The sequence below is a fragment of the Saimiri boliviensis genome, chromosome 7, assembly GCF_048565385.1.
Source record: "Saimiri boliviensis isolate mSaiBol1 chromosome 7, mSaiBol1.pri, whole genome shotgun sequence".
Taxonomy (NCBI): domain Eukaryota; kingdom Metazoa; phylum Chordata; class Mammalia; order Primates; family Cebidae; genus Saimiri; species Saimiri boliviensis.
In genome coordinates this window covers 32,351,796-32,369,359 of record NC_133455.1, presented here as the reverse complement: position 1 = coordinate 32,369,359, position 17,564 = coordinate 32,351,796, and the positions used below count along the sequence as shown (strand labels likewise).

The 17,564-nt window shown below is 38.0% G+C and overlaps 1 protein-coding gene and 1 pseudogene across 2 annotated transcripts in view; one reads left to right on the top strand and one right to left on the bottom strand.

Moving 5' to 3' along the window:
• Nucleotides 1-17,564, top strand: part of GAS2L3 (growth arrest specific 2 like 3) — a 77,000-nt gene that overhangs the window by 35,411 nt on the left and 24,025 nt on the right. For both annotated transcript variants that reach the window (XM_003929605.3, XM_074402353.1), the window contains 2 exons: nt 4,457-4,625; nt 5,624-5,739. In XM_003929605.3, coding sequence (XP_003929654.1) covers nt 4,457-4,625; nt 5,624-5,739 — 285 coding nt within the window. The remainder of the gene's footprint in view (nt 1-4,456; nt 4,626-5,623; nt 5,740-17,564) is intronic.
• Nucleotides 1,448-1,768, bottom strand: LOC120364983 (large ribosomal subunit protein eL42-like; annotated as a pseudogene).

Genomic DNA, 17,564 nt, shown 5'->3' with positions numbered 1-17,564 from the left:
AATGTCTCTTAATGACAATATGACAGCTTTCAGCATGTTTGAGAACAACCTTCATACATGCAGTTTTGGTTAATATCTAACTTTTAATACTAATTTCTGCTGACTAGCCCAGGTGATTACTAAAGTTGTCTGCTTGCAATAATAGGAAAATCCAACATGTACTCTTCTCTCTAATGTGATAAGAAGTAAGAATGACTTTTTAAAAAAATGTTAGCTTCTCCATTTTCATAAATGATAAAAAAAACCACCTTCTTAATTCATGCTCTTCTTTCCTTGACAAACATTTACATCTGCTCTGCCTTTTTTCGGCTCAGCCAGATGGTTAGTGAACAAATAATATATTCCACTGACTGTCAAATACAATTGATTGTAAGATACTTTTTGATTTTGATGGTACAAAGAGTCATATGCTAATATCTATCCCTCAATTATTGAACAAATATGTTTGAATACTATGTGCTAAGCATTAAACCGAGTCCTAGGATTGCAATAGAAGTAAGACATGCTTATAAAGAGAAGAATTAGTAAAGCTTTACTGTACTTCCTTGGAAATAATTTTAAGAGAATTCAGAGAAATAAATAACATCGTTTTCCTATTCATAGGATTCTCATATATTTAGGAATTCATTTCCCAATCCCTATCCTAATTCCTGAAGTAAATGTCTCTTAAATAATTTACATTTCTTTTTTGTCTTTGACAGGGATTTTTTTAAAAAATTAGATTTCTCTACCCCCGCATGCCTCTTGTGTTTATTCATTTTCTTTGTTTGCCTTGGGATTAAAAAATATAACTTGCTTATTTCTCATTGTAAGAGATTGGAAGTAGTTTCCCCACCCCGCCATCCCCACCACCAGTTTGTCTGCATTACCTGTGGTACTGCTGTGACTTTTGATCTGGTGTAGTAAGACTTGTCTCAAATGAAGCTCAATAAATTTAATACATTTTAAGGGGAAAATGGTCTGTTTTAAAAATCAAGAAAGGGCTATATTCACTTGTATTCCTTTTACCTAAACTTTTTTTTTAATAAGTTAAAAAAAATTTTTTTAAGCCATCACAAGTGTAGTACAGAGAAATTTGTTTGCCTGAGCCATTTGAGAGGAAGTGGTGAATCTAATGCCATATTACATCTGAATATTTTAGTGTGTATTCCTCAAAAACAAGGACATCTTCCTATACAACCACAATGAAACAATCAGAAATCAGGATATTAATGCTGCTGCAGTACTACCGTTTAATACGCAGACCACTTTCAAGTGTGGCCAGTTGTCCCAATAATATCCAGTTCAGAATTATGTGTTGCATTTAGTTTTCATGTCTCTTTAGTCTTCATTAGGCTGAAACGGTATGTCAGTCTTTGCTTGTCTTTAATTACCTTGATACTTTTTTTAAAAAAAAAAAAAACACAAGCTCAAGATTTTATTGTCTTCATACAAGAAAAGCTGAGACTTAGAACTGGATCACTTGACCTTTTCTCTTCTTATCTCCTCCCACTTCAAAATGCTTGCATCTTTTACTGGCCAGCATTCTCTTAGATCTGCACTAGGGCTCAACACACTTAAGCCTTAGCACAACCTTCTTTGTAGTTTTAGCCGTTTTCTGGAAAATCGGCTTAGTTTGCCCACCATAGCCACTCTGCTTCCTGTCATAACACTGCTTTACCTGGCCATACAGAGAATCCTTGCCCTTCTTGTACTGTGTCACTTTGTGGGGTTGGTGCTTGCCACACTTCTTGCAGAAAGTCTGATGGGTTTTAGGAACGTTCACCATGTTTGCGTGAGTGCCCTCAGCACAGAAATCTCTTCCAGACCAGCTATTTTGTAGAATGTCCCTCAATTTGGTTTTGCTTGATATTTTTTCATGATTAAACTAAGGTTATGCATATTGGGTAGGAATTTTTCTCATTGCCTCCTATCAGGTGGCATATGATTTTGATTTGTTCCATTATTGATGGAGTTCATCTCCATCGTTTGATTACAATGCTGTCTGTCAGGTTTCTGAACTATAAAATTACTCTTTTTCCCTTTGTAGTAAGTATTTTGTGTGCAGGTACTTTGAAACTGTAAAAATCCCATTCTTGTTCAAATTTCAGTGTGTTCATTTATATCTGTATTAACTCACAGTTTCCTATTTTATTCAGTGTGATATAATTCATTTCTATCATTTATCTCAATGCTCAAATTGCCCTCAGTTCAGCAGAAGTTCCTTCATGCTGGCTTATGTATCCTTTTGGCACTCTTTGAGAGTTTCTTTGCTTTCAGATAAGAGATATTCTAATTGAACACCAAAGGATTCATTCTTACTTCTCTCATTCCATATTGGAAACTCTCTTCAGTGAGAAGATTGGCTCCCATTTGATAAATCCTCATGTGTTGACAAATTCTCCCGCTGTTGCTGCCACCTGCACCCTGGGTAGATGCTCAGCTCACTTGGACTCTGATACTCTGTATTGGAATATTCCCCCTTTGCCCTCAATGGATGCCTTCCTTATTCTACTCAGGGTCTGACATCTTGCACAGGGCTGCTCCCATACCCAGATGCCCTCTCACCTGACTCAAGCTCTGAGTCTCCATTCGAAGCCACCCAGCTCTGAGAATCTCCTATGCATTTCACCTGGGCTCTAATAATATTATTACTTTCTAAGTTGTTCAAGAAGGGGAAGGACAAGAGATATTTATATCTGTTTTAAAAAAGGTGACTTCCTGGCCCGGTGCGGTGGCTCAAGTCTGTAATCCCAGCACTTTGGGAGGCCGAGGCGGGTGGATCATGAGGTCGAGAGATCGAGACCATCCTGGTCAACATGGTGAAACCCCGTCTCTACTAAAAATACAAAAAATTAGCTGGGCATGGTGGCACGTGCCTGTAATCCCAGCTACTCAGGAGGCTGAGGCAGGAGAATTGCCTGAACCCAGGAGGCGGAGGTTGCGGTGAGCCGAGATCGCGCCATTACACTCCAGCCTGGGTAACAAGAGCGAAACTCCGTCTCAAAAAAAAAAAAGGTGACTTCCTAATGACATGATTACTTTTATAATTTGAAGAATTGATACAGCCTTTTCTATAAATAATCTTACATTAAAGAATCTCTAATTGTATTTCAAAATTTTGCAAATGTTGATTATAGTATCTATAAACATATAAAATTTATAAAGAATGTCCATTGTTATTCTAAACTGTGAATTGGCCAGGTAGTATTTCATGCTTTGTGGGCTAGTAGGCAAAATTGAGATATGCAGTTACTTACCCAGGCTGGAGAACAGTCATGTGATCTCAGCTCACTGCAACCTCTGCCTCCCGGGCTCAAGCATTTCTCCTGCCTCAGGCTCCCAAGTAGCTGGGACTACAGGCTCGTGCCACCATGCCTGGCTAATTTTTATATTTTTAGTAGAGGTGGGATTTCACCATATTGGTCAGGGTTGTCTTGAAATCTTGACCTCATGATCCACCTGCCTCAGCCTCCCACAGTGCTGGAATTACTAGGCATGAGCCACTGTGCCTGGCCTCATAACAGCCATTTTAAAATTAAAAACTATTCTTAGCTTCTGGGCTTACAAAATCAGGTGAGACTGGATTTGTCCCATGGACTATAGTTTGCCACCCACTTGTTTTAAACTGAAGTACTTAGAAATTGTTTTTTAAAGATAACACTGTTACTGTGATTTGAAGTTTTCAAAAATGCTATTTATGCTTCATTTATTCATTCAACAAATGTTGATTGAGTCTCTGCTATCTGCTGGGCTCAATGCCAGTTGCTGCAAAGGTGTATTTTGTAAGGCAGGACCCATCTTACAGCTAAGATGCTAAAACTCTGGTCAAGTAACTTGTTAAGCTTACTCAGATAACAAGTAAAGGAAAAATATTATTTGTTGAATTGTACCCTCTTGGCTCAGTAGTAGAATCCATTTATTAATTAGGGTTTTTTTTTTTTACATTGACCACAATATTGAATATTGAAAATGTCTTGGACGAGTGTAGTGGCTCATGCCTATAATCTCAGAACTTTGGGAGGTGAGGCAGAAGGATCACTTGAGCCCAGGAATTGAAGACCAGCCTGGGCAACATAGGGAAGCCACATCTCTGCAATAAATAAAATTTAAAAATTAGCTGGATATGGTGGCATGTGCCTGTGTCTCAGCTTCTCAGGAGGCTGAGGTGGGAGGATTGCTTGAGCCTGGGAGTTGAGGCTGCAGTGAGCCATGATCGCATTACTGCACTCTAGCCTGGGCAGCAATGAAACCCTGTCTCAAAGAAAAAAAAAAACAAGGAAAGAAAGAAAAGAAAATGGTTACATGTCTAGGACTAATAGTTTACTTCTAATTTATATATTTGCTGTGAGCAACAGCAGTTTTTTATATGTGTCTATTATTTATGATTTATGCTTCATCATTTAAATACTGATGTGGATTATGATGACTTTTAGCAAAAGTTATATTTTTAGTTGATTGTTTAATTTTTCTTTAGGTATGGTTTGGAGAAGATCTGCCTCTAAGTCCACGGAGTCCTCTGACTCCCAGACATGGACCAGGATTGGCTAATGTTTGCCAGTATGATGAGTGGATAGCTGTGAGGCATGAAGCCACTCTGTTGCCCATGCAAGAAGATCTGTCAATCTGGTTATCTGGTTTATTAGGTAAGGCTTGAAACAATACACAAAATTGAATTCTCTTATTCAATATGTATTCATTGAGAGCCTTACTATTTTTCAAGGAGTGGTTGTTACAGATGCTGGGGATAGTCTAGTGAATGAAGTATTTCAATGCCCTTGCTCTCACCAAGCTTACATTTCAGCTGGGGAAATTCTCTGATTCACTCTGAATCTTGGGGCTTGCATGGTAGGAAATTTGAGATTTAACTGAAGAGGTCTGTAAGCTTTGAATAATCAACATTTTCATTGTTAATATTAAAATAATCTTTAAAAAGTGTATTGGTCTAATTTTTTTTTTTTGGCTGATTTCCCCCCACCAACCTGAATCTTGTATAAGCCATGAACTTTGAGTGAAACATAAACTGTAGGTAAAATGATTATAATTTCTGAGTCATTGAAGGATAGAGGCATATGAAACCTAGGAAGAAATGTCAGGTTGGAGAATGTCTGACATCATATTTTTTACTCTATTAGAGAATATGTTGAATGCTTTAAACTTTCTCCCCATAAAAATTTTACTTTAAATAATTTTATGTAGAATTAATCAGGTTCTCATGAAAAGGAATATCTTAATAGCCCTTCCAAGGTAATTAAATACCAAATACCCACTATAGTTATCTATTATCAGTTTGATGGATAATGTTTAGAGTTTATTATGTAATTTTAATCATGCTTTTAAAGAAGGCATTCTAGAAGTAAACTGTTGGTATTCCCTGGGTATTTGTTATGGTATTGTCTTTAATTTTAAAATTGCAATCAAGTCCATCTTATTTATGGATACTCTTTTTCTTGTGCAAGGAATATTAACATGCAGTTAATTTATTTCATCTTAAATGAAATAAAATTGATGTGAATTTTCTTTTTCTGTACTTCTGCATTGCAGGTATTTTTGTTTCAGTATCTTTAAGTTAACTCGCCATTATTTGCTATTTAACTGTACCTTCTAAGAGTATTTAGAGTCTGATCTGGAAATATGTTTTTAGGTATTAAAGTTAAGCCAGAAAAATTATTGGAAGAACTTGATAATGGAGTACTGTTATGTCAACTGATTGATGTTCTTCAAAACATGGTGAAAACATGCAATTCTGAAGAATTAGGAGTAAGTAAATGTTTGACAGTATTGATTTTATATCTTGGTACACATTATGTACATTTCTTATCTCTAGAAGATTGTAAACTTCCACGCCAACTGGCTAGGTGACGTTGAATAATGTACTTAACCCTTTTCAAGATCTGGAAAAATGTTCTCTTTCATAAAATGAGATTAACGTTTCCCTTAGCATTTATTTGTAAGAGTTCAATCACATTAAATGAGAGAATGTATGGATGGTGTCTAACATAGGGCTTGATGCATAGTAGATCCAACTCTTCTTGAGAAACATTAACATAACTTCCTTATAGAATTGTTTTGAGGGTTAAATGGGAAAAGAGCTTGTGATAGTTCTTGGCATACAAGTAGCAGCTGCTATTATTATTTTCTTCTTTATATATTCTCCATATATTGCATTGGAGGTAAATTCTGTAAGTATTGATTGGATAAATAATTTTTTAGACTGTTTTCATTCATTAACCCTGAAGTAATGATTTGAAGTAGATAAGGTTTCCTCTCTTTCCATCAAATATAGTTATTTTCAAGAGTTTGGGAGTTATATTTCCACCAATTGGTGGAAATATAAAGGAGTATCATCATTATATGGGACAGTGGATAATACATACATATATATATATATATATATATATATATATAACTGAAAAAGTATTTTCAAAAATATTTTGTGGTTACATAGTAGGTGTATATATGGGGTACATGAGATACTTTGATACAGGCATGCAATAAGTAATAAATCACATCATAGAAAATAGGATATGTTTCCGCAAGCATTTATTCTTTGTGTTACAAGCAATCCAATTGTACTCTTTTAGTTATTTTAAAATGTACAATTAAATTATTGACTGTAGTCACCCTGTTGTGCTATAGAATACTAGGTTTTATTCATTCTCTCTATAATTTTTTGCACCCTTAACCATCTCCACTTCACCCCACCTCCCACAACCCTTCCCAGCCTCTGCTAACTGTACTTTCACTCTTAATCTCTGATTTTTAGCACCCACAAATAAGTGAGAACATGTGATGTTTGTCTTTCTGTGCCTGATGTATTTCACTTAACATAGTGACCTCCAGTTCCACACATGTTGCTGCAAATGACAGAATCTCAGTCTTTTTTTTTATAGCTCAGTGGTACTCCATTGTACATATATGCCACATTTTCTTTACCTAGTCATCTGTTGATGGGCTTTTAGGTTGATTCCAAATCTTGGCTATTGAGAACAGTGCTTCAGCCAACATGGGAGTGCAGGTATCTCTTTAATATACTGATTTTACTTGCATTGGGTATATACCAAACAGTGGGTTGTTGGATCATATGGTAGCTCTATTTTTAGTTTATTGAGGAACCTCCAAACTGTTCTCGATAGTGGCTATGGTAATTTGTATTACCACCAGCAGTATATGAGGGTTCCTTTTGCTCCACATCTTTGCTAGCATTTGTTACTGCTTGTCTTTTAGATAAAAACTATTTTAATTGGGGTAAGATGATATCTTATTGTAGTTTTGATTTGCATTTCTCTGATGATCAGTGATGTTGCTCATTGATCATATACCTGTTTACCATCTGTGTGTCTTGTTTTGAGAAATGTGTATTTAAATTTTTTGCCCATTTTAAAATAGGTTTATTAGATTTTTCTCCTATAGAGTTGTTTCACCTGCTTATATATTATTCTTATTAATCCCTTGTCAGATGGGTTGTTTGCAAATGTTTTCTCCATTCTGTGGGTTGTTCTTCAATGTGTTGATTGTTTCCTTTACTGTGCAGAAGGGTTTTTAACTTGATGTGATCTTTTTTTTTTTTTTTTTTTTTGAGATGGAGTTTTGCTCTTGTTACCCAGGCTGGAGTGCAATGGCACAATCTCGGCTCACCGCAACCTCTGCCTCCTGGGCTCAGGCAATTCTCCTGCCTCAGCCTCCTGAGTAGCTGGGATTACAGGCACGCGCCACCACGCCCATCTAGTGTTTCGTATTTTTAGTAGAGATGGGGTTTCACCATGTTGACCAGGATGGTCTCGATCTCTCGACCTCGTGATCCACCCGCCTCGGCCTCCCAAAGTGCTGGGATTACAGGCTTGAGCCACCACGCCCAGCCTGATGTGATCTTATTTATGTTTTATTTGGTTGCTTCTGCTTGTGGCATATTACTCACGAAGTTTTTACCCAGACTGATCTCCTGGAGAGTTTCCCCAGTGTTTCCTTGTAGCAGTTGCATAATATGAGGTCTTAGATTTAAGACTTAGATTTAAGTCTTTAACCCATTTTTATTTCATTTTTATATATGGTGAGAGATAAGGGTCAAGTTTCATTCTTCTGCATGTGAATACCCAGTTTTCTCAGCAAAAGTTATTGAAGAGACATCTTTCTCCAGTGTATGTTCTTAGCACCTTTGTTATAAATGAGTTCACTGTAGGTATGTGGATTTATATCTGTGTTCCCTTTTCTGTTCCATTGATCTGTGTCTCTTTTTATGCCAGTACCATATTGTTTTGGTTGAAGTCAGATAATGTGATTCTTAACCAGTTTTGTTCTTTTTGCTCACGATAGCTTTGGCTATTCTCAATCTTTTATGGCTCCACATAAATTTTAGGATTTTTTTTCTATTTCTGTGAAGAATGTCATTGGTATTTTTATAAGGATCGCATTGAATCTGTAGATTGCTTTGAGTAGTGTGGACATTTTAACAATATTGATTCTTCCAATCCATGCACATGGAATATTTTTTCATTTTTTTGGTGTCCTTTTCAACTTCTTTAATCAGTGTTTTGTTTATTGTAGAGATATTTCACTTCTTAAGTTATTCCTAGGTATTTAATTTTATTTATGACTTATGTAAATGGGATTTTTAAAATTTCTCTTTCAGATTATTGGCATAAAAATGCTGCAGATTTTTGTAGTTAATTTTTGTGTCCTGAAACTTTACTGAATTTGTTTATTAGCTCTAATAGTTTTATTTTTTGGGGTGTGTGTGTGGGGGGGGGTCTTTAGATTTTTCTAAATATAAGATCATATCATCTGCAAACAAGAATATTTGACATCCTCCTTTCTAGTTTGGATGTCCATTCTTTCTTTCTCTTGTCTGATTACTCTAGGTAAGACTTCCAGAGCTATGTTGAATAACAGTGGTGGATGTGGGCATCCTTGTTTTGCTCTAGACCTTAGAGGAAAGGTTTTAGTGTTCCCCCATTCAGTATGGTACTAGCTGTGGGTCCGTCATTATATGGCTTTTATTATGCTGAGATATGTTCCTTCTATACCCAGTTTCTTTAGGGTTTTTAACACAAAAGGATTTAAAATTTATCAAATGCTTTTTCAACATCAATTGAAATGATATATTTGGTTTTTATTCTTCATTCTGTCGATATAATGTATCACATTGATTGATTTGCATATGTTGAAACATCTTTGCATCCCTGGGATAAATCCCACTTGGTCATGATGAATAATCTTTTAAATGTATTGTTGAATTTAGTTTGCTAGTATTTTGTTGAGGATTTTTGTGTCAGTATTCATCAGAGATATTGACCTATTGTCTTCATTTTTTGATATGTCCTTGTCTGGTTTTGGTGTAATACTGGCCTCATAGAACAAGTTTGGAAGTAATCTCTTCTTTTCCATTTTTCAGAATAGTTTGAATAGGATTGCTATTTGTTCTTCTTTAAATGTTTGGTAGAATTCAGCAGTGAAGCCATTGGGTCCCAGGCTTTTGTTTACTGGGAGGCCTTTAATTATGGCTTTGAGCTTATTACTTGTTATTGATCTGTTCTGGTTTTGTTGTTGAACAGTTGCTCAGTAGCCACTAATGATCCTTTAAATTTCTGTGGTATTAGTTGTAGTGTCTCCTTTTTTATCTCTGATTTTATTTGGGTCTTCTCTTTTTTTTTTTTTTTTTTTGGTCTGACTTAAGATCTGTCAATTTTATCTTTTAAAAAACCAACTTTAGTTTTTGTTTATCTTTTGGTATTGTTTTTATCATTTCAATTTCATTTATTTCTGCTCTGATGTTCATTATTTCTTTTCTCGTACTAATTTTGAGTTGACTTGCACTTGCTTTTTTAGTTCTTTAAGATGCATCATTAGGTTATTTAAGTTTTTCTTCTTTTTGGATGTAGATAACTATAAATTTATATAACTATAAATTTCTCTCTTAATACTGCTTTCACTGTATCCCATACATTTTGGTATTTGTGTTTTCATTATTATTTATTTCAAGAAAACTTGCCAATTTTCTTCATAATTTATTCACTGACCTACTGGTCATTCAGGAGCATATTGTTTAATTTCCGTGTGTTTATATTGGTTCCAACATTACTCTTGTTATGAATTTCTAGTTTTATTTCATTATGGTCAGAGAAGATGCTTTATATCATTTCAGATTTTATGTTTAATGTTTTAGGACTTGTTTTGTGACCTAACATATGATCTCAGCTTGAGAATGATTGATCTGCTAAGGAGAAGAAAGCAGCTGCTGGATGAAACTTTCTATAAATATCTCTTAGGTCCATTTGTTCTATTGTGAAGATTAAGTCTGACGTATCTTTTTTGATTTTCTGTCTGGAAGATGTGACCAATGCTGTAAGTGGGGTGTTGAAGTCTCCAGCTATTACTGTATTAGAGTCTTTCTCTCTCTTTAGCTGTAATAATATTATAACAATATTTATTTATAAATCATATATGTATTTTATAAAACTAGTAATTTTATAAAACTAGAAATCCATAACAAGAGTAATTTTGGAAACAATATAAACACATGGAAATTAAACAATATGCTCCTGAATGACCAGTGGGTCAATGAAGAAATTAAGAAGAAAAGTGACAACTTTTCTTGAAACAAATAATAAAGAAAAAACATACCAAAATATAATATATTATTATATCTTATGTATATTAATATTACATATTATATATGTTATATTATTATATTTGGCATTTATTTTCTCATTAAAGAAGAAATATTTTGGTATTTGTTTTTTCTTTTGGTATTTAATTATATTAAATATATAATATAATTATAAAAATAATATAATATTTATCTGTGTGCACTAGCATTGGGTGCATATATATTTAGAATTTTTATATCCTCTTGCTGCATTGACCTCTTTTTCATTATATAATGACCTTTGCCTCTTCTTACAGTTTTTATCTTATAATTCATTTTTTCTGATATAAATATAGCTACTCCTGTTCTTTTTTGGTTTCCCATTGGCATGGAATATCTTTTTCCATCCCTTTATTTTCAGTCTATATGTGTATTTATAGGTGAAGAGTGTTTCTTGCAGGCAACAGATAATTGGGTCTTGCTTTTTTATCCATTCAGTTAGTCTTTGTCTTTCAAGTGGAGAATTTAGTCTATTTACATTCAATGTTATTACTGATAAGTAAGGACTTACTCCTGCCATTTTGTTGTTTTGTTGTCGACTCCTTCTTTCCTTCCTTCCTGTCTTTCTTTTAGTGAAGGTGATTTTCTCTGGTAGTATGCTTTAATTTCTTAATTTTAATTCTTTTTTGTGTATCTGTTGTCTGTTTTTTGATTTGAGGTTACCATGAGGCTTGCAAATACTATCTTATAACTCATTATTTTAAACTGATTGCATAAGCAAATGAACTATTAATAGCATAAAGAAAACTAATAAAAACTTTAACTCATCTCCTTGCTTTTTAATTTTCAGTGTTTCTCTTTATATCTTACTATACTGTCTATGTCTTGAAAAATTGTAGTTATTAATTTTGATTGGTTAATTGCTTAGTCTTTCCACTTTAAGATAATATTTTACACGCCATAATCACAGTGTTTTAGTATTTGGTGTTTTTCCGTGTGCTATTACCTGTGAATTTTGTACCTTCAGATGATTTCTTGTTGCTCATTAAAAGGAAAAGATCTATAGGATCTGAAGAGAGACAAGAGTATTCTTATTGCTCATTAACATCCTTTTCTTTCAGACTAAAGAACTCACTTTAGCATTTCTTATAGGAAGGTCTGATATGGATGAAATCCCTTAGCTTTTGTTGTTTGGGAAAGTCTTTATTTCTCCTTCATGCTTAAAGGATATTTTCACTGGATATACTATTCTAGAGTAAAAGTTTTTTTTTTTCCCTTTAGCACTTTAAATGTCATGCCGCTCTCTCCTGGCCTGTAAGTTTTCCACTGAAACATCTGCTGCCAGACATATTGGAGCTCCATTTTATATTATTTGTTTCTTTTTTCTTACTGCTTTTAGTATCCTCTTTTAATCTTTGACCTTTGGGAGTTTGATTATTAAATACCTTGAGGTAGTCATCTTCGGGTTAAGTCTGCTAGTGTTCTATAACTTTCTTGTACTTGAATATTGATATCTTTCTCTAGGTTTGGGAAATTCTGTGATATTATCCCTTTGAATAAACTTTCTATACCCATCTCTCTCTCTCTGCCTCTTCCTTAAGGCCAATAACTCTTAGGTTTTCCCTTTCAAGGCCATTTTTTAGATCCTTTAGCTGTGCTTCATTGTTTGTGGTCTTTTCTTTTGCATCCTATGACTGTATTTTCAAGTAGGCTGTCTTGAAGCTCCGTAATTCTTCTGCTTCATCAGTCCTGCTATTAAGAGACTCTGATGCATTCTTCAGTATGTCAGTTGCATTTCTCAACTCTAGAATTTCTACTTGATTCTTTTAAGTAATTTCAGTCTCTTTGTTAAATTTATCTGATAGTGTTTCCCTGTGTTATCTTGAATTTCTTTTGAGTTTCCAAAACAGCTTTAAAATTTTAAAGTCTCTGTCTGAAAGGACACATATCTTTGTTTATTCAGGATTGGTCCCTGGTACCTTACTTATTTGGTGAGGTCATGTTTTCCTGGATGGTCTTGATACTTGTAAATGTTCATCAGTGTCTGGGAATTGAAGAGTTAGGCATTATGGTAGCCTTTGCAGTCTGGGCTTGTGCCCATTGTTTTTTGGGAAGGCTTTTCAGATATTCAAAGGGACTTGGGTCCTAAACCCAATAATGCTGTGATTTTTGCAGACTTATAGAGATATCACCTTAATGATCTTGGATAAGGTCTGGAAGAATTCACTTGATTACCAGGTAGAAACTCTTTTTTGTTTTCCTTACTTTATCGCAAACAAATGGAGTGTCTCTCTTTGTGCTAGGCCTCCTGGATCTGGGGATGGGGGGACACAAGTACCCCTGTGGCCACCATTGCTGGGACTGTGCTGGTTCACACCTGAAGCCAGCACAGCACTGGGTCTTGCCCAAGGCCCACTGTAACCACCATTCACTTGCCACCTAAGTTCACTCAAAGCCCTGGGGCTCTTTTATCATCAAGTGGCACATCTAGCCAGGTTTGTGTCACTCCCTTCAGAGTCATGTTCCGCTAGGTCCTAGTTGGGTCCAGAGATGCTTTCTGGAAGCCAGAGATTGAAGTCTTAAACCTTAGAAATTTACTTGATGTTCTGTTTTATTGAGGCTAAGCCAGCACTCAAACCACAAGCCAAAGTCCTTCCCACTCTTTCTTCTTCTTTTTATGGGCAGAGGAGCCACTCCCTGTGGCTTCTGCCACCATTGGCCCATGTGGGTTTCTGCTAGGCCACTGCCAATAGAACCCAAGGGCTCTTTAGTCAGCTTCTGATGAATTTTGCCAGGCGTGATTCTCATCCATCAGGGCAGTGGCCTCCTCTCTGGCCCAGGTCAGGTCCAGAAATGCTGTCCAAGATCCTAGGCCTCAACTGGGGGACCCCTCAGAGCCTGCTTAGTGCTTTGTCCCACTGTGACTGAGATGGTCCCTAAGACACAAGACAAAGTCCACTTTACTTTTCCCCCTGTCTTTCTCAAACAGGAGGAGTCTTCTACTGTAGCCACCAAAATTGGAAATATTTTTAGTCCCACCTGAAGCTAGCATGTCTCAGAGCCCGATGCCCATGGCGTATTACCTGGGTATTATTACTGGTTATTTAGGGCTCAGGGGTTCTTTACTCAGCAGGTGATTAATCCTGCCAGGTCACCACTGTGACAAGGCAGCACTGAGTTCAGTGTAAAGTCTTCCAGTTGCTGCACTCTCTGTCTCCCAAGTGCACAGCTTTCTCTGCACCTTATGGCTGCTGCCAAGGAGTTGGGGAGGGGTGGTGTAAGCACACCCTTAGCTACCCTGGCTAATGGCTCAGTAGGTAATATGGTCTTCCCCTCTGGTCCATGGGCTCGGAGCCCAGCTCAGCAGTAGGACTTGCCTAGGACTTGCAATTCTTGTGGCCTAGTCTACCCGTCAAGTTCACTTAGGGCCCCCGAGCACTCCAGTTTGTGGTAGCAAGGCTTGTGCAAACTCAAGCTCTGAGTGCTATAATGGGTGAGTCCCCTGTAGCTGGGGTTGGTCCAAATGCTTTCTCCATGGGCAGGCATCAGCTACTAAAGTCTGGTTCTGCCTTCTGCTGTGTAAGGACAGTAGTGAGGTCAGTGTAGCCTCACAATCACTATGTTCTCCCTTGCCCAGTTGCACAGATTATCTGTGCCATGTGGTTGGTGCCAGGAGGTAGAGGGAGGAGTGGGTAATTCAAGACTGTGTTTCCTGCCCTCGTCAATGTCTTTCTCAGTGATATGAAATTAGAACCAGATTTCTCATCTGATTTTTGATTCTTGTGATGGGGCTTTTTGCGTGTAGTTAGTAGTTAAAATTTGGTGTTCCATGTAGTTAAAATTTGGTGTTCCTGTGGGCAAGACAAATGGTGTAGGTTTGTATGGGGCCATCATGCTCTGCCCACTAAAGCACATCTTTTGATACATAGTTCTACTTGTAGGAATTTATTCTGAAAAAAACCAGAAGTTTGTGAAAGTGGTAATACAAAAATTAGGAAGAACCTAAATGTTCATCAATAGAGAAATTGTTAAAAATTAATAATGATAACCAGACACATTGGAATATTACACATTCATTAGAAACTTTTAAAAAAATATGCTGAATGCTGAGAAGATGGCCGCCTAAGAACAGCTCAGGACTTCAACTCCCAGTGAAAGTGCAGAGGGTGAGTGGACGCCGCATTTCCAGACGAATTTTTATTGCCCACAGACCAGGAGATACCCAGGCAGAGGGGTCGCCAGCACCACAGTCCCGGCCGGTGCGGCTGCTTTGGCCTCCATGGGACTGATTTGGCCCGCGCAGCTGCTTTGACCTCGCCCTGTTGCGGCGGTTCTCCGTACATAAGCCACTGGTCTGGGAGCCCTCTTAGCTGGCGATTGGAGCCCTGAGATGGCAGAGTTGCCCATTCATCTGAAATAGCGAGCCAGGCCAGGAGATTCCTAGGCAAAAAAGCCACCAGGAGCTGGCGCCGCTGTTTGAGCCGACTCAGTGAGTCGCAGCACGGGAGATCCTGGCACCTTTTCAACAAGCGACTGGAACGCGGGGTCGTTCATCTTAAAAAAAAAAAAAAGAAAAGACTCTGAGTCAGGGAGCCAGGTGATCAGGCTTGGTTGGTCCCACCCCCCGACCCCCAACAACAACGAAAACAAAAACAGTAATTGAAAACCCTCTGGGTTGAGCGTTTCAAAGCACGCACAGTGGAACCCTGGACGGTCTGGCTTGGTGGGGGAGGGGTGTCCGCCATTACTGAGACTCTCTACCGCTATGGAGGCAGGCCGCCCTCGCCAAGGCAACCCGCTGTTGCCGAGGCAACCTGCCACAACAGAGAGAGTCCACCATAACAGAGGTGGGGCCACCGTTGCCGAGATAGTTCTAACTACGCCCATATAAACAGGACTGCAGGGAAGAGCTCAGGGGAGCTGGACGGAGCCCACAGCGGCTCAGCAAAGCCTCTGTGGGCAGGCAGTGGCTAGGCGTGCTGCTAGCTGGGCAGGGCAGACCTGAAAGAAAGATCGAAAAAGGCAGTAGTGCAATGGAAACTCATAAAGCCCCAACTCCCCGGGACAGAGCACCTGGGAACAAAAAGTGCTTTATGAGTTCAGCTGCAGCAGACCTAAACGTACCTGCACAGCATCTCTGAAGGAACAACAGAGCTCACAGCTCAGGACTTAAGCCCCAATAAAAGATAGACTGTCTCCTCAAGTAGCTCCCTGACCCGCATAGAGCCAAAGACTCACCTCATAAAGGAGAGAACGGACTGACAGTTGGCGAGCATCATTCTGGGACAAAGATAGCAGAAGAGGAAACTGGTAGCAACCCTTACTGTTCTGCAGCTGCTGCAGGTGATCCCCAGGCAAGCAGGGCCTGGAGAGGACCTCAGCAGTCCTACAGCAGAGGGGCCAGATTATTAGAACTTCAGCATCCACGAACTAGAAGCTCACTCAGAGACCCAATCTGAAAGACAGTAACTACAAAGACAACAGGTGGATAAACCCACAAAAATGGGAAGAAACCAGTGCAAAAAGGATGAAAACTCCTGAAACCAGAACACCTCTCTTCCTAAAAGGGATCACAACTCCTCACCAGCAAGGGAACCAGACCGGATGGAGAAGGAGGGTGATGAAATAACAGAATCAGACTTCAGAAGGTGAGTAGTAAGAAACTACAGTGAGCTAAAAGAACATGTTCTAACCCAACACAAAGAAACTAGGAACCTTGAAAAAAGATTGGACGAAATGCTAAAGAGAATGGACAGCATAGAGAGGAATATAAGTGAATTGATGGAGCTGAAAAACACAACACGAGAACTCCGTGAAGCATGCACAAGCTTCAACAGCCGAATTGACCAAGCAGAAGAAAGGGTATCAGAGGTCAAAGATCAACTCAATGAAATAAAAAGAGAAGGCAAGAACAGAGAAAAAAGCACAAAAAGGAATGAACAAAATCTTCAAGAAATGTGGGACTATGTGAAAAGACCTAATCTACGTCTGATAGGTGTACCTGAATGTGATGAAGAGAATGAATCCAAGCTGGAAAACACTCTTCAGGATATTTTCCAGGAAAACTTCCTCAACCTAGCAAGGCAGGCCAATATTCAAATCCAGGAAATACAGAGAACACCACAAAGATATTCCTCATGAAGAGCAACCCCAAGGCACATAATCGTCAGATTCACCAGGGTTGAAATGAAAGAGAAAATGCTAAGGGCAGCCAGAGAGAAAGGTCAGGTTACCCACAAAGGGAAGCCCATTAGACTCACAGCAGATCTCTCAGCGGAAACCCTACAAGCCAGAAGAGATTGGGGGCCAATATTCAACATCCTTAAAGAAAAGAACTTTCAACCCAGAATCTCCTATCCAGCCAAACTAAGCTTCATAAGTGAAGGAAAAATAAAATCCTTTGTGAACAAGCAAGTACTCAGACCTGGACCTAGCAAACCTAATAGACATTTACAGAACTCTCCACCCCAAATCCACAGAATATACATTCTACTCAGCACCACATCACACCTACTCTAAAATTGACCACATAATTGGCAATAAATCAAAACCACATTGAGATACCATCTCACACCAGTTAGAATGGCGATCATTAAAAAATCTGGAAACAACAGATGCTGGAGAAGATGTGGAGAAATAGGAACACTTTTACACTGTTGGTGGGAATGTAAATTTATTCAACCATTGTGGAAGACAGTGTGGCGATTCCTCAAGGACCTAAAAATAGAAATCCTATTTGACCCAGCAATCCCATTACTGGGTATATATCCAAAGGATTATAAATCATTCTGCTATAAGGACACATGCACACGAATGTTCATTGCAGCACTGTTCACAATAGCAAAGACCTGGAACCAATCCAAATGCCCAACGATGATAGACTTGATAGGGAAAATGTGGTACATATACACCATGGAATATTACGCAGCCATCAAAAATGATGAGTTCACCTCCTTTGTAGGGACATGGATGAACCTGGAAACCATCATTCTCAGCAAAC